General features: G+C 45.0%; 1 protein-coding gene across 1 annotated transcript; it reads left to right on the top strand.

The window, feature by feature from the left end:
- The first annotated feature begins 6,246 nt into the window (after positions 1–6,246).
- ngfrb (nerve growth factor receptor b) lies at positions 6,247–24,579 on the top strand. The gene is made up of 6 exons (XM_078103591.1): positions 6,247–6,593; positions 9,056–9,197; positions 12,640–12,996; positions 20,336–20,597; positions 21,160–21,320; positions 21,918–24,579. The coding sequence occupies exons 1-6, from the start codon at positions 6,546–6,548 to the stop codon at positions 22,256–22,258; spliced, it is 1,311 nt and encodes a 436-aa protein (XP_077959717.1). The 5' UTR covers positions 6,247–6,545; the 3' UTR covers positions 22,259–24,579.
- Positions 24,580–24,820: the final 241 nt, after the last annotated feature.

Consider the following 24,820-nt stretch of genomic DNA (forward strand, 5'->3'; position numbering starts at 1 on the left):
GGGGCGGAGGGGGGTAATATTGATGGTAAACACAGCAACTTGGTGTGTGCAGCAAACCAGTCGCACTGTGTCATTATCCAACCAGCATCTTATCTTATTTGTGAGGACAACAAAGATTTGGATTACAGTGCCGGGCATGAACACTCACCTTCAGCGCCCCGGGTAAGAAGGCAAAAGCTTGGAATGAAGACGCCTTTTTATCTTTTCCTCTTCCTCTCCCTTCACGACGGATAACCTCTGATGTCTGTTCATCTGTCGAATGAAACTGTTAATCACGTGCACATATGAAGTGAAAAATATTTAAGATATTTATCGTCATGTGTACAGTTCAACAGATTACTCAACTTAAAATATATATATAGAATATAGCACAATGTATGACTATGTGCATGCGTTAGGCATAAACGATAAAGTGACCCGTGCGTTTGTTGCCAATATTGCACAAGAATTTGAACATGAAGTCACAGCATCGGTCACTCACACGTATGTGTATGTCTGTCTATGTCTTTTAAACGGCTCGATGGTCTCTTGGTTTTGGATTTCAGACCCTTGCAGCGTCTGCCTGATGGGCGAGAAGAGTTGGTGCTGGGGAGGGGGGGGAGTGTTCTGACCTTGATGATATTTCGGGCTCTCCTGGTGACCCTGGTGGAGTAAATGTTCTGTAGTGAGCGGAAGGCTGCTGCTGCTGTTTTGCTGTTTTTGATCACACGCTGGAGTGCCTTCCTGTCCTCTGCCTTCCTGTCCTCTGCCTTCCTGTCCTCTGCCTTCCGCCTTTCACCTCAGTCTCACCAATGTAAAGAGGTGTGCGCTGCACCTTCTTCCTCTTTGGGTCGAGGATCATCTCCTTGGTCTTCCTCGTGTTCAGGGAGAGATTATTTTGACACCAGGCCACCAGTTCCTCCACCTCTCTTCTGTACGCTGCCTCCGCCCCACCAGTGATCAGTCCGATCATCCGTGAACTTGATGATATGATGTATGTGATAGAGGTCAAACAGGTGAAAATATGAGAAGTACACATGGAGCCAGATAACATCCTAAAATGTTTCTTTCATTTTTAAATTTCAAGTTAATTGACAATTTGCCACAAAACGAACAGACTGACTTAAGCCTTCGACAACGGAAAACCTGAGCTGGTTTAGTAAAACAATTGTAGTTTTCAGCTTATATAATGAATATTTTTTACATTTAGAGGTTTGAATGAACATTTTGCATTCAACGGCTTGAGCTATAAACGAAGCTTCAGAAGTGATCAACTCATCAATGCCGAGCACCAATCAATGCGCTGGTTTTTGTGCAAATTATAGAAAATTAATTTGTGATTTACTTGAAAGAATGAGAAGGATCTGTGCCCAGATATTTTAAATTCAAGCATTTTACCAAGGTGACAAAACTGTAATTTTCAAAACGACTAAAGGTGATAAAAGTGCAGTAAAACTATAATATTATGGATAATAAAGTCCAAGTGGTTGATACAATTTGGAAGCGACTTTCAGTTTAAATGACAAGTGACTGCAAAATAGAATAAAGGCAAATGGCAATGATGCTGGTAATAGAATCAAATATAAAATGGTTCAACAATAAAAGTCCAGTGTAAGAGATTTGATCCTGAGGTTTGCGCCAGAGGCCCTATGACCAAGGTAATGTGTGTGTACATGGTGCTGATTTGACGACACACATGATTATTTTGGAGATAAACTGACAACACCACAGTGGGAAGTCTAAACCTACTGAATTCATGGCAGCAACTCAACTCAAACAAGCAGGACAAAAGAAAAGGTGCCGCCTGGCTTTTTAAGTTTAAGCTTAAAGCCAGTCCTAAAGTTCTACTTGATGTATTTCCATTTTATGGTACTTTATTTGGAAATGAGGTAAAAATAGTTTAGCATTTTACAAACACGAAGTATGTAAGTAAGTTAGATAGTATACGACTCACAGGTATCCTTTTAATAATACATAATAGTTGCTTTGATAAGCTTTGATTTTCAGGATCACGAATCACGAATCAGGAAACATTTATTGCCAAAATATGTCAAACATACAAGGAATTTGTCTTGGCGGTTGGTGCGTGACAGTAGACAGTGTAACAATAGACAACAAGACCCGGGCAGGCCCGACTGCCGACGGGAAGAAACTGTTGGTGTGGCGGGAGGTGGAATGGAAGGGGCACAAACAGGTTTTGTCCGGGGTGAGAGGGGTCGGCCACGATCTTTTTAGCTCGCTTCAGAGACCTGGAAGTGAACAAGTCCTGCAGGGACGGCAGGTTGCAGCCGATCACCCTCTCTGCAGAGCGGATGACGCGCTGCAGCCTGCCCTTGTCCTTGGCTGTGGCTGCAGCGTACCAGACGGTGATGGAGGAGCAGAGGATGGACTCCATGATGGCCGTGTAGAAGTGGACCATCATCGTCTTTGGCAGGTTGAATTTCTTCAGCTGCCTCAGGAAGAACAATCTCTGCTGAGCCTGTTCCTCTGGAAATCCATAACCATCTCCACTGTCTTTATTTTCTTGATTATACCCCATTACATGTAAATTTTAAAAAAGGTACAACTAATCTATCCCTAATAGAGACACCTCACAATGGTGTAATCTACAACGTAAATCGTATTTTGATCATCGAGCAGGATCACGCTTACAGATGGTCACAGGCAGGATCGGACAGCGGCCCCGAGGACCACCGGGCAGAAGAAACAGGAAGGAGGGAGCCAGCGAACGGTTCAACACCCACCGGGAAAAACGGTCCTCTGCAGAAGAGCAGCAGCTGTGCAGCCAGGAGGCCGATGACAAGAGACGTCAGGGGAACCGGGGAGGAGAGGAACCGACTGATGGATGGACAGATTGTTTGTTAACCGTTGAGCACAAACTGCAGAACAACCCCTGTACAGCAGGCCTTAGTAGAAACTAGTCGCCACACATATGAATCTTTACATATTTATAAAAAAATATATTTTATTGTTATTATAAAAATTGTGCACAAACACACAAAACACGTGCCCTATTGTTTTGTGGGCAAATGGAAATTTTGTGTGATGCAATTGTTGATGTAGTGTATACATATATATATATATATATATATATATATATATATATATATATATATAAACACCAGAATATGATTATTAGTAATAATCCAATGTGTCGTCCTTTCACGTTATCTCTGACAGGATGAGCGTCTTCTGCTCAGCAGGTGGCAGCATTGCTTTGATCGTGGCATCATCTTCAGCATCAGCATCGTCCTCGTCCTCCTCAGCAGCAGCGGCATGCTGAAAAAGTAAGGCGTGGATTTTTAAGTCTGATATTTTTAGTCAGAGTTCCCCATAGTGCGCCATGTACTTTGGATATGTAAACGTATATCACTTTTCTCATGCTTATCAGATCCATTGGGTGAGCTTTCCCAGTGATACAGTACAACATGAACCTTCCTGCGTCTCTGTAATTCCTGTGGGTTACTATTGTGTTTGTGGGGACATGTGCTTGCTTCGTATCTGCCAAATTTGCGTTCCTCTGAATAAATAATGGGCTGCATTGATCGCCAACAGCCTGCGACTCATTTTGAATCTGGCGTGCGTTAAAACCAACCTGCTTCTGCCAAAATCTGATCAATGCAAAAGCGTGTTTGGCCCCCAGGAAAAACACCCTTGTTGGGTCATTTCAGCAGCAGAGGATTAATAAAAACTTTGAAATCAGTATTTGTTTCCATTGATCCTGTGAGGGCAAGTCAACATGTTTTGAATACATGCACGGATATCATGCAGGACGGCAGTTCAGAACATCAATGTAGGCACGCACGCCTCAAACACGACACTGACACAGTGCCTCTGGGTTCAGGTCAGCTCAGTTAGAAGGTCACGCTCTCTTCAACGGAGGAGACTAGTTCATTCATTCAGGGTTTACAAGTGGCAATGGCTCATGGTTGTAAAATATAGAAATAACTGTTCAGAGAAGAGGCATCAGAGGCTCTCCATCCGTAGTACAAACGCCTATTTGTTTCTGTTATTGTAGAGAAGTTTAATAGAAGCAAAATTTCCGAAATGGTCCTTTAAGGCCAGCAGCAAACAGAGGTTTTTAATCTGGATTCAAAGGAGCTGAGGGACTCAGCAGACCTGCAGCTTTCTGAGATTATGTTCCAGATATGTGGAGCAGAACAACTGAACCCTGCTTCCCCACGTTTAGGTTTGCAGCAAGTAGACCGGTGCCAGACGACCCGAGGGTTTGTAAAGGCTCGTAACGGCTTATCTCCGGATCAGAAACGTACAAAGATGAGACAACAAGGAGTGACAGAGAGGAGAGAGGGTAGTTAGCTTCTGTGGTTACCCTGCCATTACCAAGCGCCCCCCCCTCCCTCCCCTCCCCCCCTGCAAGAAAGTCTGCACATGATAATGCTCGACACAACAGGAAAGCAGTACTTTCTGAACAAAACATGATATCACTCCCGTGGCAGTTATTGGTGAGAGTGCTCTCAGAGTGATTCCAGGGCTTCCTTGGCTGGTCACATGATGCCTCTGCTTCTAACACGGTGCATTAGAAGAAAAGCCAGCGCTGAGGCTGTGGATCACATTGCTGTTTGTGCTGCTCTCTTGTTGCTGCTGGTGCGTGAGTGACAGGTGGTCAGGGTCGGTGATAAAGAAAAACTATTTTCCCATGTTGAAGATGGATACGTATGTGTGTGTGTGTGCATGACAGATACAATCCTAAGATCTAAATAATAAACAAGTATGGAAATCTTTCCATGACTGGGATGGATGTAGACATACGCTAACTAGCAGACAGACGCGCACACTTTTTTCACCTGGAACAGAATTCTTTTCTCGGAACATGAGATGGGACATTCAATGTCCCCCGGACCACCCATCCTCTGCCGTCTCCCTGGAGACAGATGGTCAGTGTGTGTGTCCGGACATATGTCTATGTGGCTATTGGAAAAAATGGATGCAGTTTTGTTTCACTTGCGGATTTACAAAAAGACGAGTGGCTCTTCTCTCCTTTTTATTCCTCCAACAAACGGGCGAATGCACAAAACAAATTCAATTAAAAGTTGACGCATGTGTATGTGTGTTGTAATGCTTGTTTTTGGGTTTTCTTTTTCAGAGTACCGTTATTGTTCGTGGTCTTCGTGTCATCTCAGCACCAACTATTTTAAGAGTGATTTCCAATGGATTGTGCAGTGAAATCATATTACAAATTATAAATGACGGGGGGAACACTGAAAATGGGATTGATCTATTGATATTTGTCCCCGTTTCCCTCTCTCATGAATGATCTATCTCATACCAGCCCAGTTGCCTCTCTTTCCTCACCCGTTGTCTTCACCGCCCTCAGTCCCTGCATGCTTTGTATAAACCTCATACAAGGCAAAAAGTCATTTTCTGCATGGGGCATCAACTTAAATGTCAAACCTGTTTGTAACATGCACATTATTGCACTTTGGGATAAGCAGATTTTCTGAGCCCAGGTGTGGCTCACTACACATGTAGGTCTTTGTATCTACTTTGCACTAAAGCTTATTGTGCCGGGGCTGGACCAAAACAATAACAGCTCAAATCAGTTTGATCGATCACTCATTCACTTTCCTGCAGGGAAATTCATTTTGTGAGGCATGACACCCAAGACACAATTAACTGTACAACATCATTGTCAATCTTTAGGGTTAACACGTTCAGCGGGGCGGCGTGTATAGTCATGATCTGCACTGCAGTATGCGGCTTGTTCCCTGGTTTCTATCGGGCTGACATTTGGCCTCAGGTGTCAGAATCCAACAGGAACTTGCCTCTTTTTATACATAAAGGCAGCAGTGTTTGTGTGCCATCCTGTGACTCCACTGAGTGTAACATTCCAAAACACGGCACGCTAATAAAGTTAGTTTTGTATCTGTTGCAGGATTGCTGCGTCACAAATCAGTGCATGCAAACCTGTGTGCATCCCGGGTGTCTTCACTGGTAAAAGGGGTTATAGTTCAAGAAGTCCCCCGGACAGACAAGAATCTACCAGATCCTCTTCACTTTGGGATGCGTTGTTCTAGGGAGTGAAATAATTCAATTGGCTTGACACCTTCTGTGTATCACCTGCTGAATGGACCATTTACACAACACTTTATCTGTCAGGTGATCAGCGTTATTGGTGGATGATTTGTCCCACTCACCAAGACCATGTCAGTGCATGATTAATTAAAGTTATTAAATGGAGAGCAGGTTGCGTGTGTGTGTGTGTGGGCGTGGAGAGCGAGATGGCTCCTCCCCTTTAGCTGTGGAGCTGAGACGCGTCCGTCACACGAACCCAGTCGGTGAAAAGCGCACCGCGGCCCAACATCCGATGGGTGAATCTCAGCCACTTCTTCTGCTTTTTTTTTTTTTTACACCGACTGGACCCCGCGTGCAGCCTCAGCATCTGGACCGAGTGATTTGAGACTCACGCGCGGGAGAGTTTCCTTTGGACCCGGGAGTGAACTTTAAAAGAAGCGCAGCAATGGGAGCCCAGTTTATTTCCCATCGAAGCGACTGAGACCCAAAACTCGCCGCGTCGCATCCAATCCGATTGACCCCCCCCCGTGAGGATGATGCACACCATGAATTACGCTCTCCTACTGGTGTTACTTGGAGTGGTGAGTAGCCTCTAACAAAGTCGCTGTTAAATGTGCTCCATAAACGTTACTGCCCTCGTTCAGACTTTCCTGCTCCAAATTATATTTCACTGACTTAATAAACCCCCCCACCACACCCCACCTGTGGCTTCTCTTTGAATAAATGTCTCTGAGGTCGTCTCACCTGTCCTGTCTTCGGGTCTCCTGTCTGCAGCAGCCTTTCAGGTTGATACTCTGCAGCTCCAGTTGTAGATGTGTAGTTCCACCCGTCTCAGTTACATATGGCCCTGCAGACGGGTGAGGGGGGGGGACAAGGACGGTGTCCCCGTGGCCTCTATGAAGGAGCTCACCAATCCCCCCCCCCCCCCCCCCCCCATCAGCAGAAATCTACAAGAGAAATCTTGATTCCAGCTGTGGAAAGCCCCGTCTTATGATATTCCCAATTTACCCCCACTTCCCTCGAGGCAGAAGCAGGAGGGAACCATACGAGTTCTACATCTCTAAATCTTGTTTAAATGTTTTCTAAATCTCGACAGGACAGGACCGGGTCAGTCGGGGCTTCACAGCTTGTTAAGGTCCTAGTTCAGGAACAGCCTGCACCACTGACACATGACAGCTGCTCTCACTGATGGGTATGCATCCCCTGCTGGCCCCGTGCATGCAATATTGATATGACCCGAACCACCACCCACCCCCCACCCCCCCTAACATTACATCGGTAATGTTGTCGCCAACGGTTTAAACGAGGCTACGCGTATTACAAGGCCGGCACAGCGGAGCTCTAATGGCTTAACCAGCGCTGACAGCGGAAGTCCGGAGGTTAAGTGCCTCCCACTGCAAATTGACAGCAGCATTAGTAAGATTGGTTGCCCTGTGCCCAGGTACTTCTGCGTGTGCGTTTGGGTGTGATTGCCGATGTGCGATCAACCCGCTTGTTGCTTTGGCCTCCGGGCGATCAGCTGACAGAAGTTCTGGCTCACATTTAAAAAGCTTCTTCAGAAAACGCGAAGAAGTCAAGCTGCAACTTGCAAATTCTCTTTCCTTCCAAGAGCTATTTGCTCAAATCACATTGCCCTCTAATTCACCCGTATTGTCATTTAGCAGTCGTTAGTGATGCACTTTAATGTGAGCTAGAACAGGGCTACAGAAACACTGAGTAGGAGCCAAACACTGGAACTTGAGGACTTTGGAAAAGGGCCAGTCAAAAAAAAGCTGTGCGTGAGAAGCGTGTAGGATGACAGTTTTGATTCATTTACGAACGCTTGTGACTTTGTGTGAGGGAGGGAAGTCTGCTCGGGTGAAATGAAGACAGAAGAGAAGTTCTGAAGACGGACAAATACAACGTTACAGTGTGGTTAACTGATTACCACAGACCTGCAGGTGAGCGGGCTGTGACATCATCACGGTCAGCAGGTGGATGTGACAGCCGACGTAGCCTGAGGGCACTCGATGGTTTTTAGAGACTCGAGTCTTGTCAGCAGCGTTCCACAGATACCTGAAAGGGGATCCTCGGCGATTGATGTCGAATGGACCTGCTTCGTGCAAATGCACCCCTCAGTGTACACGCACGCGCACAAACACACCCTGAAACTGTTTTGACGAGTGCGTGGCTTAATCTCACCAACGTTCACGAGGCAAACAGGGTCGTGGAACAATGTTCAAATCAGACTTCCGATGACACAACTGTAACATGGCTTGGAATCCCACGTCGACCGCTTTTCATGAGAAACAGCAAAAAGAGCGAAAGGTTTACCGAGCCCTTAATCGTTCATCTGGAGGGAATGAAAGACAAAGCCTCTGCTCTGGCTCGGTGTCAGAGGGCGATCGCTGCTTTAATCAAGCGTTTGGGTGTGGGAGGGACTTTTTAAAATGCAACTATTAAATGTTGCATCAGAAGAGAAGTTGGGCTTGAAGTGAGTTATACGTACGTGTAGTTTCGTAGTAATGATTGTGGGTGACAGCATGGTTTCCAAAGTTAAGCAATGTGTCTCTGCGGCCTTAAATCACAGGTCCCATTAATCTACCATGAGTTATTTTTCCTCTTCAGATTGTGTCATTTATACTCCAATAGCCTCAATAACAAAAATAAATCTGATATTTCCCAAGAACATATAAAAAAAATAAAGGAACAATCGACCATATTTGTGTTGCTGAAATCTGCATTTTGGTTTCCCCCGTCCCGTTAGTTATCTTACACCTCCTTTGACTAATCAGTCATGCTGGGAATTGCCGGTTTAATGGTTCCAAAATAAATCTAAGGAAATACCAAATGATTAAAGGCAAAGTCTTTCTTTCCATTGCTTTTCCTGTGGAACACAGAGGATGTTTTTTCCTCCTCCAGGGCTCTGGAAACGACACCCTTTGGTTGCTCACGTTACACATCACAATGCATATTTGGTTTGAATGTCCTACTCGTCTCATAGCTGTCGCTGAATGTAACTTTGCTTCTCCCCCCAGTGAACAATGTCTTTGCCGATTTTCAGGTTAGCGCCGTGGCCAACAAGGAGGATTGTTTGTCGGGTCGTTATACAAATGGCGGAGAATGCTGCAAACAGTGCCCGCCCGGGGAGGGCGTCATCCAACCATGCGGCGCATCACAGACTGTGTGCGCCCCCTGTCTCGACAGTAAGTATCACAAAACACAGGTGTATATATATATATATATATATATATATAGGGTAGTGAAAATCTAAATACGATGCTGCAATCCATTGCTACTCAGAAGTAATTGTGAGTCAATATTCCCGACTTCCAGTCTAAATAATGACTTCCAGTCTAAATAATGCGTCCCAGTTGGACACTAACGGATGTTAGCATTGCAAAGGACTAAAATTCACAAGGCACTACAAAAGAAAGACACAACACATTTTTTTTTTAATTAGCCAATATCGTACAACTGAATCTTGGACTTTTTCAAGTTGCGTGTTCGGAGCAAAACAGCTAGACGCCAGACCACACTGTGTTCCAGCATAACTGCCCTCTTCATGGCCCTTACCATGTAGGGAGGGAAGCTGTGCCGGACCGTAAGACTTTATGAGGACAATGATGTTAAGAGGATACGAGAGCGGGACCAGCTCCAAATGTTGTTTCAGTGGAAGATATTTAAAGCAGCAGACGAGTTATGTTTAAGTGTGTTTAGGTGGATTTAGATTTCTCAAATGTGAAAAAGACATTGGTGATTTGAGGAGATCCAAACGGTGTTCAAGGCAGTTCGGTACATTTCTGCTGAACTGTAGCGGGGGAAAAAATCCACAATGCGAAAAAAAAAGTAGTCAGTTAGGAAATGGACGTGAACTTCCCCGGGTCAGTGAAGGAAGACAAACCCTGAGCCAAGGAGCCCCTCAGCCAGAAAATAACCCCGACTCAAGGTCATGAGAGAAGTCACAGAGAAAGTGGACACGGGGAGGAGGATTTATTCTCTTTTAATGGGCTTCTTTGAAACGATTTAGGCCCTTTTAAGTGTCTCTCAGTTAAACATATGTAATATATTGTTGGACTGCTTATCATCTTGTTGTAGTTGCACAGAAATGCGTACGGCTCATCTGGCTCCTGCTTTCAGGCGCTAACTTTCACTCTCGCGGCGCTTTTTCTGCTCAGACGCTACCAGAGACACGGTGACATTTCCCTCAAAACCCTCATGAGGTCAGACAGGCTCTGGACTGACTTACGCAAAGCAGATAATTCTCCATCAGATAACACCGCAATGATTTTTTTAAGAACACATCAAACACATTGATTAGATCAGTGATGCAGGCTGAAAGGGCTAAAGTGTGCGTGCGCAGAAGCCTTTTAGCATTAACTTGTTTTGAAGCCTCGGCCGTCAGTGGGTTATTTAGTCTCCTACCTGTCAATCTTCCATTCACTAAAAACCCGGCCTTAAAACAGTGTTTCTCTAATCATAGCCTAGCAACAGTAGCTTCTCATGGCAGGTCTGTCAAGCTCAAGGTCTTTTTGTTCTTGCATTATGATTACATTAGCATTTGTGGCTAACTAGGTCGGTACTTACAGCCTATAAATCATTCCAGTATTACTGCCAAGGATATTTTATAATTGTTTTATAATATTTGTAGAGTTACTGTTTATGTTTAATTAGCTTCTTACATCCAGTGTTGGGTGTTTATTCACTGTGTGGGAGACGGCCGTGCTACTATTTCGTAGTATTTCTGAAGCTAGGCTAACGTCAAGCTGGATTTGCGGAAGTTCATGCTTGTGTTTACTTAACAAATTGGTTAGTCTTCATTCAAAAAGTGAAAACACTGGTTAAAAATTTAGAAGATACTATAAACATGATAACTGTGCTTTTTTAAAATGTAAATTTTGCCTTCAACAAATACTTATATGAGTGTAGGCTACGTATGGAAATGTACTTTCAGATAATTCTTCCTCGTCATTTTAAAAACATACACTCTGTTACTTCAGAGTCTGATGTGCACAAACAACCATTTATAAGAGAAAGAAGGCGGTTTACAGACGAAGCTCAGGCTCCATTTAGTAGTATGCGGCGGCCGGGCTGATGTGCTAAAAACAACCGAACCACGCGGAGGAGTTTGGATGAATGAACAGATGGGTGGAGATGAAATAGAGCAAGTACAGCTGTACGGACGGAATGGAGACAAGATCTCAGCCAGCAGCTAATGGTCCATGCACACACACTCACGCACGCTCAAACATGTCCTGAAGAACGCACACACACCTCCCACGCGCCCGTCCGACCGACACACACCTCCCGCAAAAAAATGTTAGGACTCCTTTTATGTTTTGGTTTTTTTATAACAAAGGATTAAATTAAATAGAGGACGAAAGCACTGCTGTGACATGATATGCTGAGCCAGGAAAAGAGCATCTGCCCTCCCCCTCCTGTAACAACCCCCTACTGCCCCTCCACGCTGCAGGCTAACGTTATTAATGTATTGACTTGCATTATTGATGCATGGCATTATGATAATGGCTCTGAGAGTACTCATGGGGAGGGAGGGGGGCTGGGGTAGTCTGAGTATGTTTGTTTGAATGGAGGGGGGGGATGCAGAGGATAATGGGGTGAAGGGTGGGATGGGGGGGGGGTAACAGGGCACGACTGGATTGGTGACTGGGCTGGAGGACGGTTTGTCCACCTCAATGAGAACATAATTAAACAAAATTGTACCCACATTGGGCCACCAACTTTGGACGCATCCGTCTCAAATGACGATCTGCTTTCTTTGTCTGTGAGTCTGTTCTCGTCTCGGGTTTAATCTCTGCATCATCAGAGCGTTGGCCGTGGTGCCGCAGAGCCAAACTTGATACGCCAACCCCCCCGTCTCCTAACACACACAGTTAGTTTTTGTTTTTTTAGCTGAGTTGAGGTAAATCTTAATATGTGCTTGAAATTGTCTGGTACCAGTTTCAAAAATGTGAATAAAATGTAAAAAAAAAGACAGGCAGATAATTATTCTCTCTCTCTCTCTCTCTCTCTCTCTCTCTCTGTCAATATGTGTCTCTTTCTGTCTCTCTCGCGCACACACACACACACACACAAGCTGCTCTTACAAATAGGCCTGTTGCATAATTTAGTGTGTTTCCCAGTTCTCTATCCAGCCGAAATACAATTCCATAAAACATTCAATATCGATTGCATTCCCTGCAGATATAACTGTCAGGTATACAAAGCACTTATAAAACATATGTGATGTATGTAACTAAAACAGTCCACTTGGTTCTGGGACTTAGAGATAGAAAAATAACTTAATTTTACGCTTTTTTTTTCTTTCTGAAAATATTTTATTTTGAAAAATGAGCGGATTCTCCCCCAGTTACATGCGCTTCTCCCTCTCGACACATTTCGCAAGCGTTTTTTTTTTTGTCATGCGCAGCAATTTGCATTTTAGAACACACATAAGTGTCAATTGAAGTAAAATAAATGATATATTATGATATTGCGGTATTTAAAGAGAAGTATATATTTGATGTAATGTTGGGATATGTTACACATTATATTCTTTCATTTAGAATTTAGAATATAGTGTGTCGGACGTCAGGGTTTTTGGCGGATGAAAAGTTAATTCTCTACATTCTCTTCCTCTCATTTCAGGTGAAACCTTCTCAGAAAACCCCAGTGCCACAGACACGTGTCAGCCCTGCACGGTGTGCACAGGCCTTTTACGCATGAAGGTGCCCTGCACAGATTCCAACGACGCCACCTGCGCTTGCAAGAATGACTACTACATGAATGAGCTCTCTCAGCAGTGCGATCACTGCACCACGTGTCCCGAAGGCAAGGGCATGCTGCTCCCGTGCGAGTCTAACCATGACACGACGTGCGAGGAGTGCACCGGGGACACCTACTCGGACCAGGAGAGCTCTCGGGAGCCCTGCCTCCCCTGCACCACCTGTGACGATCAGGAAGTGTTAGAGTACTGCACCTCCGTAACCGATACGGTTTGTCAAGGTAAGACATTCAGCTCAGAAGAGAAGATCTTAAACGTGTAGATGTGATTGGACAGCCAATGGCTTAGCTTAGCTGAATTTTAGCACAAATACTGCAGTGAACAGCTAGCCGGGCCCTCAGACATCCTCATCACCTTTACTCTATGGGTCCTTTTAAAAGTTCAACATGTTCAACTTTGGCGACACTTAACCTTTGCAATGCAGACGTTACATGATTTAGGAAGAAAAGTAAAATTCCTCAAAAATCCATTTATTCTTTTTACAAGACACTTTTATTTACTGGACCAAAGCCACACAATCCGATGGTCACAGTGCGACATCATAGACCTTGTTGGCCCATCGACCCAAATGCCAGGCGACAGCTCGTCCCATTGTCTCTGAGGACTCGTCCCGTCCACTCGTACAAAGGCCGCACTCACATCTCCGAGCAGAGCACTGGATTTCTTTTATACCGTCGCGCCCTGCGGGTATCACACCAAATTCCCGCAGTCACTGCTCATTCGAATGACCTGACGCCTCACAGTTCAAATCAACGCTTGTGTGAAATGACACAGAGAGGAGCGTGTTGACCGCTCATGCAGTCTGCTGGGGCAGCGGTTTGAAGGATGTTATTATCACAGCGGCGTGAGTGGCAGGCTAAAGGGAGTCCTTTGTGCCTCTCCCATGGTCCCGTTTGGCCTGTAAGGGCTTAACGGTTTGGCCCATGAGGCTGATTGAAGGAGCTACTGATGAGTAAAACAGAGACACGTATCATTTTGGGGCTTTTTCTTCCTTTTTTGGGGTATTCCAATGCTCCGCTTTGCTTTAGAAACTCAAGTCACATGGGAGGATTTGTGTTATTTTAAGGCTCCGCGGTCATGATCTTGAGAATATTAATGAAAGCCGGCTGCTTGGCTTCGGCAGGCGCTTTACAGATTAAACGTGATTAAAGCTTGATTTTCAGTAGGACCATGACAATATATTGCTTCAATGATCAACAATACAGCTGTTCCTGAAAATGTGTCTAAAGAAATGTATAAACTGTAGTGAACTAAATTACTATTGGAGTAGAATGTTGTAGTTTTTACTAAACATTTTGCCTTTGCACATTAACACATACACCGTTAATAAATCGTATAGCGTCTGCCCAGATTTTTAAGAACTAGGGAAAAACAAAGAAACAAAAGATACAAAATAAATGTTTCTGTGCTCCGCTGCTGTAAAAGACATCTTCCCTTGAGGATGCCTCTTTAATGTAGTTTGATTCAGTTTGCGGTTTGAAAGAGAACCGCGTCGTACGTAGATCAAGATAAAAGGAACCAGAGCTCCAACACCAGAACATCTTCTAGTGAACCAACCCAGTTCAGTTCATCATGGATGCGAATTAACCGTTATTCCAGGCGCCGTGATCTCGGCTCATTGTGTATTGCCTCCGTCATATTGTACTCTTCACTCTAACCCAATCACGTGCTCTTTATTTCTAATGTAATCTTTTTCACCGGAGCACAAGCGTTATCAGCACTCACAGACCGGCAGGGCTGCCAGACGTCCGTGTCCATTAGGCGGCCCGACAGGCCCGAAAGGCTCAACGCGGTCGGGATGCAGCAGGGAGACGGAGGACAAGGCCACTGGCTGTTAAAAGACACCTTGTAACTTGAAACAACGGAGACGTAGTCTAACTGAAGGTGGAGGCAACAGAACGTCACCGTGACTAAACTGGAGGTCAGATTGAGAGGGAAAGCGTGGATTTACCGCGTCCATCGTTCGGAGCGAATTTGAACCCTCCATGTAAATGTTTTAGTGCTCTGCAATCCAATTTCCTCCCCCCACTTCCACATGGTTCAGTCTTCATCTCTTCGGTGGTGAAACATGCTTCGAACCGACAACACTTTGTTAAACTAGACCCACAGAGTCGAGGGTCAAGGCGAGATGCTTATCCGGGGAAGCGTGATATGCCTTCTATTGCTTTCGGGAGGTCAGAGGTTGAAGGTCATGTGAGGCTTGAATGTGGAAAGGCGAGTTTGTGGGAAGATGAGGAAATATGAGTTACCCCCTGGTATGCGCAATGAACAGCGTCATGCCGACAATCCCTTCAAGGGTCAACACAACAAGTGAACACAAGCGGGGCTGATTAGCTCACTCGTTATCCGGCCCTCAAAGCGACTTCTACCGCGTTAACGTAGATCAGCGTGGACAAACCAATAGACTATCGTATGAAGTATCGATATGCCGCTAATCTGCAGCTGCAAATTAAGAAAACGCAGTCCAGATAACCTTGTCTTCTAACATAAACACTGTAATCCTGTTAATTAACATTGTGTAATGCATTAGCAAAATGTCCCCTGTATAAAAGGAATTTGCAGCAATATATTACATATAGTAATAGAGTTATTATAAATAACCCTTATAAAAGTTATGTTTAGGCACTAGTAGCTCTTTAACGCAGAAAATAGTTGGTAGTTTACGAGGTACAACGTGTTTATTACATTTAACAGAAAACATCTGTTTCATCTTTCACCAAGCTCAAGCATAGAATTGATAAACCACGTCCAGGACTCTGGACCAGAACCCCAGTTTCTTGCGTCACATTCATGAACTTTATACCTCTGGCGGTTCATGAACGTACTGAAACACTTAAGTCACTCATACTTCACAAATATCAACATCAAGGAGGCTGGTGTGAAGAGATGGAGGGGTTTGCTTTGCAGAGGACGCGTCTGTATATGAAACCTCTGTGTAGTATAACTAATAACAGGATGCCTGCCCGGCAATGACCCTCAATCCCGAAGAGAGATTCAATAAAAAAGACAATGCCAACACACTGTGACAAGGCTGTTCCATTTGAGAGAGCTCAATCAGCAATGCCTGCATGAGTTTGCCTGAGGAGTCACCGGCTGCTCTTATTGGCCAAAGGTTTGTGGGAAACAAGAGGTTTTCACTGTTTTACTGATTGGTCCCAGGATGACTGCGCATATGTGGGTTGACCTATCACCCAAAGCCGGGGCTTCTAGTGGCAGAAGGGCAACAGGTTGTGGTTTGCAGCACGCGTGCAATTATCCTTCATGCACATACACGCACTGAAAGGAAGTTTAACGGATCACTTAAAAGTGAGTCACAAAGCACGCAGGAACGCGGCCGCGCGGATGCAAACAGGCACTGATACCACCGCTCCTATGCTATCAATACAGCTATTTATTGATTGTTGCAGATCTGAGACGACATATTGAAGGGGGAAAGGCTGCGTTGAAGAGGAAGCAAGGGGGGAGTGGGCGGTTTATTGGCCCAAGTGCATTGGGTTATTGAATTGATAGGGGGAGTAGGAGGGAGCCGTTTCCTTCCCGAGCTCGTTTTGACCCCGACGATCGACCGGCTGCCCTTCAGAAATAAGAAAGTGTGATCTGGGAACTGGCCTCATGCACAGCACTCAGGGTCAGGGTCACTTCAGCTGAACCAAGACAGAAAGAGAGGAATGAGGTGCAGGGGCTTTCTTTCTTTCTTTATTTCAATAGTCTGGTGAAATAAAATGAGCCAACGTTGCACCGTCTGTTTTCTTGCTGCAAATATGCAGTTTGAAAGGATAAGAGTGGGATATCTTCTGATCCAAATTCATTGTGATTTCTGAAATAATGGGTCCTCGGTTTGCCATAGAACAAAAAGAAGCAGGCTTTTGAGTCTTTCGGCAAACAAGAAGCAGATGAATCTGCAGAGAGCGGTTGGAGGTGGGGAGGTGGAGGGCCGCGTACCAGCAGCGTTGTTCTGCTTTAGAAGAGATCAGCTGATCTCACGATCGACAGCGTTGAACTACGACGGCAGGGACGTGGTGAGGGAGCGTGCTCGATGGAGGGAAGGCAGATGACAAATAAACTGCAAGCCTCTGCATGCAAAAGCAGCACAGTTTCCTCGGCTGAACTTAGACTAAAGCTGAACAGCTTTGAAACATTTTTTGGCAAACCTTAGCTCTGCAAAGACTAAGACAAAAGACATCACCTTCTGAACTTTATTGAACACATGTGTTACTCTTCCAAATCCTAGCTATGATTGGACAATTGCTGCATTTGGGAGGGGCTTAGTCAATGGTCATATTTCTGCGAGCATCTGACAGACGTTTTAAGGGAGACAAATGGGGAAAATGCTAAAGGGAAAAATGCTATGGACATTTCTGATTCCCTACGTCAAAAGCATTAACACATCAGTAAGTGTCGACCGGACTGACTAAACAACTGCCGTTCTTTGTGTTGCACAGTCCTCCATTGTGTATCTGCAGCTTGGTCTCCACACATCCACTGACTTGTATCTCCACGGACTTCAGCTCTATGGCCACGCCTGACCTTCTCGCTGTAACCCTTCGGTTGCCCGCCAGACACAATGGCAGCATTGTAACGATGAATGAAGGTTTAAAGCGGGCCGCGTCTCTCTCTCTCTCCGCTGCCGAACAAGAATCGACCCCTTGTGGACGATGACGAAGTCTGCTGAAGATGCCTGTCATCCCAGGAATTTCCCCCTCGGCATTCCAGGGGTAAATACGAGGTGATTCAACATGATCGGGTCCTTCTGGTCCAAGGGGGACGACAACACTCGCGCTCTCGCTCGTGCCGTTTATTCTCGGTCAAAGGTTCTGTTTCGGGCAGTCGAGCCTTTGTCCTCATGAGGATTTACTGTATCAGGCATCTGCTTTATCGCCGTGGTATTCAAGTTGTTTTCTACCATATTATAACGTTTTTATAAAAAGTTGTAGCTGGTGGCTTTATTTATTGTTTGATAAATAAGTAAGTAAGTAACGCATCATAGATTTATAAGTTATCTTGCCAGATTGTAAAAAATGTAATTGACTGGTTGGCCTGGACCAAAATTAAATGCCTTATTATTAAATATCACTAATAAAAAACAATCATTAACGAATGCAACTGAATATATCATCTTCGTAAATTGTGCAGTCAACTGTAAAGGGGGAAAAAAGAGCAGCCAAAGAGAGAGACTTGGAACTTATTAATCATTAATAAAGAGTCTTTAAACAAACAGATAAGTCATGTGGAGCAAATCCGTAGGTGACTTCTAGACCACCGATTACCAGGAAGCCAAATAGAGAGCTGCAGAACAGAAAGACGCAGAAAGAGACGGAGCAGATGCTGAGGATGAGGCCCGATCGATAAATGCGATGCAGTCACTCCTCTGCGCTCTCCGGTTTCTCTAGTTGACCTCTGCGAGTGCTGATCACGGTCTGCCGCAGAACAAACACACACGCACAGACACACAAAGACACGGGCGCGCACACATATGCAAACCGTACGAACTCACACAAACGCTCACGTTCTGGAACTTGCGGGGATAAAAATGAGATAAAGGGTGATAATGACATATCATGAAATGACTTGCTTGTGCGGGAAGCCCCCCCCCCCCCACCACTCCCTTCTGTTTCACTCCAAAGTCAGCTATTGAAGTGGTGAAAAGCAGCAACACCTGTTTGAGAGAGGTTGGAATGAGGAGTTAAACTCAGGCGTGTCTGTTACAGAACACCCCGCACATACGCACAAATATTCACAGAACACACACACACATACACGCCCATTGCAGGCACATGTGAGAGAAACAAGCTGTTTCTATATAATTACTTATGTAACTCTGGCAGGTACACGTGCCCGGACTTCTACTCTCTTATTTTAATCATCAACAAATAAAGCCTGGACAGATATTCCACTTATTTCACGGATAATTACAACAGGAGTTACAGCGGGCTGAACATATCATTTCTTCCAGTTTTTATAATCTTAATGACAAGCTGCTGCCGGTTACACAGATAGTGTGCACTCTTATAATTTGATTGAAAGCACTGTGAGGCTTAAGCGTGGGTCCTAATTGGATGTTGTGGATATTGGATCATTGAGCGTTTCAGGGCTTATTATTATACAACATCTTATGTCGTCTTGATAAATGAGGCATGTTTGTCATGGATTTAGCCACCAAAAGTCCCCAAATTTTGAATTCTTCTTCCAGCTTTGATTTCTTTTTAAACAGTACGATCTCTGCATCCTTATTCTACACGTTTTATTACATAGATACATTTATTTTGATTTTAAATAATGATTGCGACCACTGTGGAAACACGCTGAGCTCAGCGGGAGACGGCCCCCTCTGTGGAAGCACCATTCGATGTGAAAGGTTAAAAGGTCGAGCGAGGGGTTCAGTAAATGCACTCAGTGTTAACTGTCAATCATAGAGGGGGCGGGGGGCAAAGTGATGTATAGAAGATACATAAAAGAAAGGATGCATGGGTGAGATAAATGGTAACCAGCCAGGTTAGACGGCGAGGATGTCGTGTTCATCATCAAGATGCAATGAGAGGAAATGGAAACATCCAAGTGACCATAAGACTGACTGACAGAGAGGGAAACGCCTGATAGCACCAAGAGTCTAGCCGGCGGCAAAACGGACAGAGAGATGATTGAAGGATAAAAAGACGGGGAGGGGGCATTGTGCTGGACAAAGACGTTTTCTCTCGGCGAATGGTGTCTGGTTTCGAGTGGGTGTGTGTTTATCCGTGTCTACGGGGGGATATAAAAGAGGATGGAAAGACATTTGATATGCCGCAGTCCACGGTCGCAATCCTGTCTGCATGTATCCGGTGTTTCTATTGCAGTACATTTGGATTTTAACTAAAAGTCCTCCTGTCATTTGTTACCAAGTGTTGCAGCCTTACAACATGTCAGAGTCATGAATGGGAGTTACATAACATATAACATATAACAATTGATGTTTTCCCCGGGCGCACATTACCCACAATGCAACTCAATGGTCTTCATGACTTGCCTGTCAAAGTGGACCTCTACCCATCGCTGGCCTCGGCTGAGCGCGGAGCTCCTGGAGGTCACGGCTCATTGACGCCGGCTGAGCGCTCTACGGCGACGACATCGCTGTCGACGCTTCAAACCTGTGAATGCAGCCGACAAAAATAACTTTCAAACTTGGCACACTGAAGGAGTTTTTTTTGAGGTTTGTCGAGCCCATTAAAGCCGACGTGAGGATTCACCGCTGCGGACGCAGCTGTAAGTAAGTGGGAGGCGAGGATGGGTTTCCACATCCGCGGCGAGGAGCGAACGCGTCTGCTTAGCGTTAGTGGTCCGGCACGAGAGTGGGAAGGACTGGATGGAGATACTGGCTAATAGCAACGTTAATGGCCCCCCGGGGAGGCCGGGATGTAGGATGCAATGTGCTACAGGGTCCACAGTTTGCTTCTCCGTCGGTGGCTGATAATGGTGGAGCGACCTCTGGCCTGAAGTTGCCATTTAGAAACGAACTCCCTTCCGGCTTATTGATTTTTTTTTCCTTGCACGCCTTAATTGAACGATTTTGATTTACTCTCACAGTTACTCTGCTTTACGATGATGTGTCTCCCACGGCCTTTTTGGGTAACTTCACGGACACCAATGAGGTCTTCCTACCAGACAACCCCCCATCAGAGGGGCCGAGAGACACCACCACCACCACAACCACAACCACCACCACCACCACCACTAATGGCGATTCTAAGGAACCGATCTACCATCTAAACAACAAACTCATCCCCATCTACTGCTCCATCCTGGCAGCCGTTGTAGTCGGCATCGTGGCCTTCGTCATCTTCAAGAGGTGAGTGCATTTAATGGATTCTTAGAAGTAAAAACTTAAATTAATTATTTTCACAATAATCTTGCAATCCCCTGCTTGCTTCCCCTCTTAACGCCTCGGCAGCCCAGCGTCACCTGTATGTTCACCCAGCTATGGAAAGGGAGTTGTGCTTACCTTCTGCTTCAAGGCACTAAGGCTGACTTCCTTCACGCTTTAGTTATAATGGCTATAATCACACTAGATAACATGATTACTAGTATGTTTAAAAGGACACGCATAGTGATAAAGCATTATTACCTTCCCCTCGGCTCCCATTCCGCTCCTTCAGCTCGTTTCTGGCTTTTACGAGGGCAACTTGCCTGTTTTGATTCACTCTCGACACTCTAATTAGAGTTGTTTTTGTCTGGAGCGGTTTTCAGCAACAACAAAAAAACATGCTAAACAATCTCAGCAGCACCAAACAGCACAGAGACAAAGCTAGCAACTCCCCGTTGAACATCACGGATCACTCATTGGCTAAAGAGCCGGATATCCCCCTCAGGATAAATAACGGACGTGCAAATGCCGATTCATCTTCATACAGATGGAACAGCTGTAAGCAGAACAAGCAAGCAGCCAACAACTGCGCGGCCAACCAGAACCAGACGCCGTCCCCCGAAGGAGAGAAGCTGCACAGCGACAGCGGCATTTCTGTGGACAGCCAAAGTCTGCAGGAGCAGCAGGGCCAGACTCAGGCCCAGACAGGTACAACCTGACAGGAGCCCCTCCCTTAACTAATTCCTTTAATCATTAAACTATCGCACTTATATTGAGTGCAAGCCTGTTTGTTTTGCCGCTGAATCCCCCTGGTAATGAGTTCCCTCTAATCCACAATCGTGCGTTGTGCGTCACTGTGAACGTGCACACGGGCTGCACCCTGAAATGTCCATCTGCACCGATTGAAAGTAAAGAATTTCAAGCTTTCATCCACCGACAACGCGACTTTAAAAAAAACGTACTGTAGAAAATCAGCGTCAAGTCAGATTACGCCACTGACAGAGCAACAGTGTGTGTTATTTCGGCTGTAACTCCTGGCAGTTTGCGGCTCTGCTCTGACAAACCAGTTTGAGAACAACAATTTGAATATTAAGGACTTTCACAACCACATGCTTGAACAGATTATGGTAAAGGAAGAAAAACAAAGTGGCGCAAGCAGGTTGGAAATGGCTTCCAGAAGTCACCTGGGTTTGCAAAGTGTGAGGGGGAGGGGGGGGGCACTTTTTTCCACTGTGCATAATGAAATCAAGCTAAATGAGTAGTACAAAATGAAATAATAAAATGACATGGAGCTTTTTCCTGCAGTTATTACCATGGATGAAGAGCCCTGCCTGCTCCTCCCTCTCCAAACCAGAGAGAAAGTGGAGAAGCTGCTGTTCAGCGGCAGCGAGGGAGACCGCACACACATGGAGGACAGCGACTGGTGCAACCTGGCGGGCCTCCTAGGCTACAAGGACGAGCGGATCGCCACCTTCCAGCAGGAGGAGCATCCCGTCCGGGCGCTGCTGTCCGACTGGGCGAGCAAGGACTGCGCCAGCATCGACGCCCTGTGCGCGGCGCTGCGCAAGATCAACCGCGAAGACGTCGCCCAAAGTCTGACGCTGAGCCCGAGCGCCCCGAAGCCCAACGCCACCTCCGTGGTGTGATTCGGGCTCAACCGAGAGCACTCCACCCCCCCCCGTCCCCCCCGAGCGTTCTTCTACTTCCTCCTCCCCTCCCACACTACTCGACCAGTTCATCGTAGAAGAGCAGTGGGCCTTAGACTGAATTAATAGTGAATAACTTGCTCTTCGATTCCCGCAACTTGATCCCTTGCATCTTTATTTCCAAACATTCATAGTCAGTTTGTCCAATATTTACAGCATTAATAAGCCACTATTGTATCTGTGATCGTTGTATCTGTTGTTTTTTTTACAAATCTATGCTACCAAATGGGAGTAAACGCCTACAGAGCAACCTGAAAAGCCACGTTATTTACATTCCATGTTGCACTATTTGAGTGTAAGTTGTCACTAACGCTTCTTACCGCGGAGCGGCTCGTCACTTCTACAAGAAGTGGATTTTGCCAACGAGGTGTTTCTGCAGGGGAGGACACGGGCAGATGTGCTCTGCAGTTCAACTATGTATACAGTATACGATACGTATATACACACACACATACACACCTACAGTATTTACCAATGCATGTACTATTCAAACAATGTGTACGTTTACATACTTATTCATTCCCGCCGTCATCTAATCGGAAAGATCTCATGAGGGGACCATTTATAGTTTAATGTCATTATTAGCAGCCTGTGTGTGTCTTTAAAATCCATATGATTTGCCATGTGTGCGAGCACGCGCAGACAAGCAGCTCATTGTCAGCCAGTGCACAGATACCAAGAAGAAATACATGAAACACACACAAATCCAGGGTTTTCAAGTTTAGCTTATTCTCTCAGGGTATGACGGGTGGAATGATTGTGTTACTGCATTAACATGACACTTATTATTGCACCCTCCAGACACAGTGTGTTCATCCAAAGCATGGGCTCCCGCAACTGACAATCCTGCAAACTTAAAAGCGAATGAGAGAGGGGAAACGGGCAGGATAATAGAGAAAAGGGGTGTCTTGTTCCCTCATTGTTTGCAACAATAAGCTCTGGATAAAAGGCAAGTCAGTGGAGGCACATTAGTCAAAGGATCCGGGATGATCAGACCGAGGGAAAGAGGAAAAGGCTTTGAAAAATGAGCGTTATTCTGCTTGTTCAAGCATGCATCGTGTTGTGTTTGCACCCATTTGCTTGGAATTTGTCAAAATGTCATTGATTATATTATATGCTGCCAAATTGCAACCAGTAGCCGTATTTTGTTTTCTTTCTTTTTCGGGGAAAGATGTTTGAAGGAGCAAATAGTTCACTTTGATACTCTTTCCTGACTTTGAGGTGCAGATTGTACATTGTTACTAACCACTAGCATATGAAGCCTCGTGCTGTAGTGTTACTTTAAATGAAGGTATTTTCACTCTACTCTCTAAGGATTGTTGTATTTTAATTCCTCAAAAACAACCGTAAACAATATTATGTTTCACTTATTGTTGTATAGATTCTAGAAACGTCTCTGTTTTGCATCCCAAGTGCCTGGGAACTATTTGGTGTTTTTAGCTGTTATTTTATACTTTCTTTGGTTGTCATTTTTCAACTTGTAAATACTTGTTCTGGTTTTTATTTTAGTAAAAGCCCTAGAAGGCTCTCCTGAACAATATCTGTGTGAGTGGGACATTGTTACAATATTAATGCCGTCCGAGTTTAAAGTGGTACAAAAGGGCAAAGGGAGGGAAAGTGCCTTTGTGAGGATGCTTTTAAGAGATGATTACCCCCCCCCCCCCCCCCCCCCCCTGCTGTAGCCTATTAAGGCTTTTTATAATAAAGACTCAACATGAATATTGAAGTCAAAAATAAAATACCTTTCATAGTAATCAGAACCGCAAAGCTATAATCCTCCACCCAGCAAACACTAAACGTGTTTCTGGTTATCCGGGTTACGGGAATCTTTGCAGATGTTTTCAACATTAGCCTACACCCAATATTACCTTCACTAATACTATATTTTGTTCATTGTACTAGAACTTAGTCAACACTCATAGTTGTGAATTGTGACTCAAGGCGGGGTGTGTTCCTTGGACAGTATTTGTTTAGTTTGAGTGGAGGTGGAGGTGAATATTGTCAAGATATTGCACTTGAGAAAAACAAAGTGGTCCCGGGCATTAAGGTTTCAGGGTGGAGTTTAAAAGAAGCCCTGGTAATGTAGCTCATGGTAACCAAACTGTACAGATGTGAGAAATACGGAATGTTCCTTGTATACTAATACTGTGCTGTACTTCATGTGAATCAACAACAGACACACAACACTAGTTAGCTGTCCGGCCAGGTACCGTGTTCATGTGTAGCTGTTAAGACAAATAAAATGAGGAGAAATCATGAAATGTGAGAGTTGTTGTTATATAAAATATGGCATACATCACTATGAGCCAATATAAAACAATAATTTATTCAAAATGTGTTGATTATTGATTCAACTATAACTTATTCATGTATTTGTATGCTGGAGAAGTACATTTCGGGGCCACAAAGACGTGCCCTGGATTCTCGTGTATTTGGCCCTCAGGATTGCGAGCGTCTGTGCATTTTCCTCAAGAGCCGCTAAAGTCCTTCTGACAGTGAAAT

Source organism: Gasterosteus aculeatus, chromosome 5 (genome assembly GCF_964276395.1).
Source record: "Gasterosteus aculeatus chromosome 5, fGasAcu3.hap1.1, whole genome shotgun sequence".
In the NCBI taxonomy this organism is placed as follows: domain Eukaryota; kingdom Metazoa; phylum Chordata; class Actinopteri; order Perciformes; family Gasterosteidae; genus Gasterosteus; species Gasterosteus aculeatus.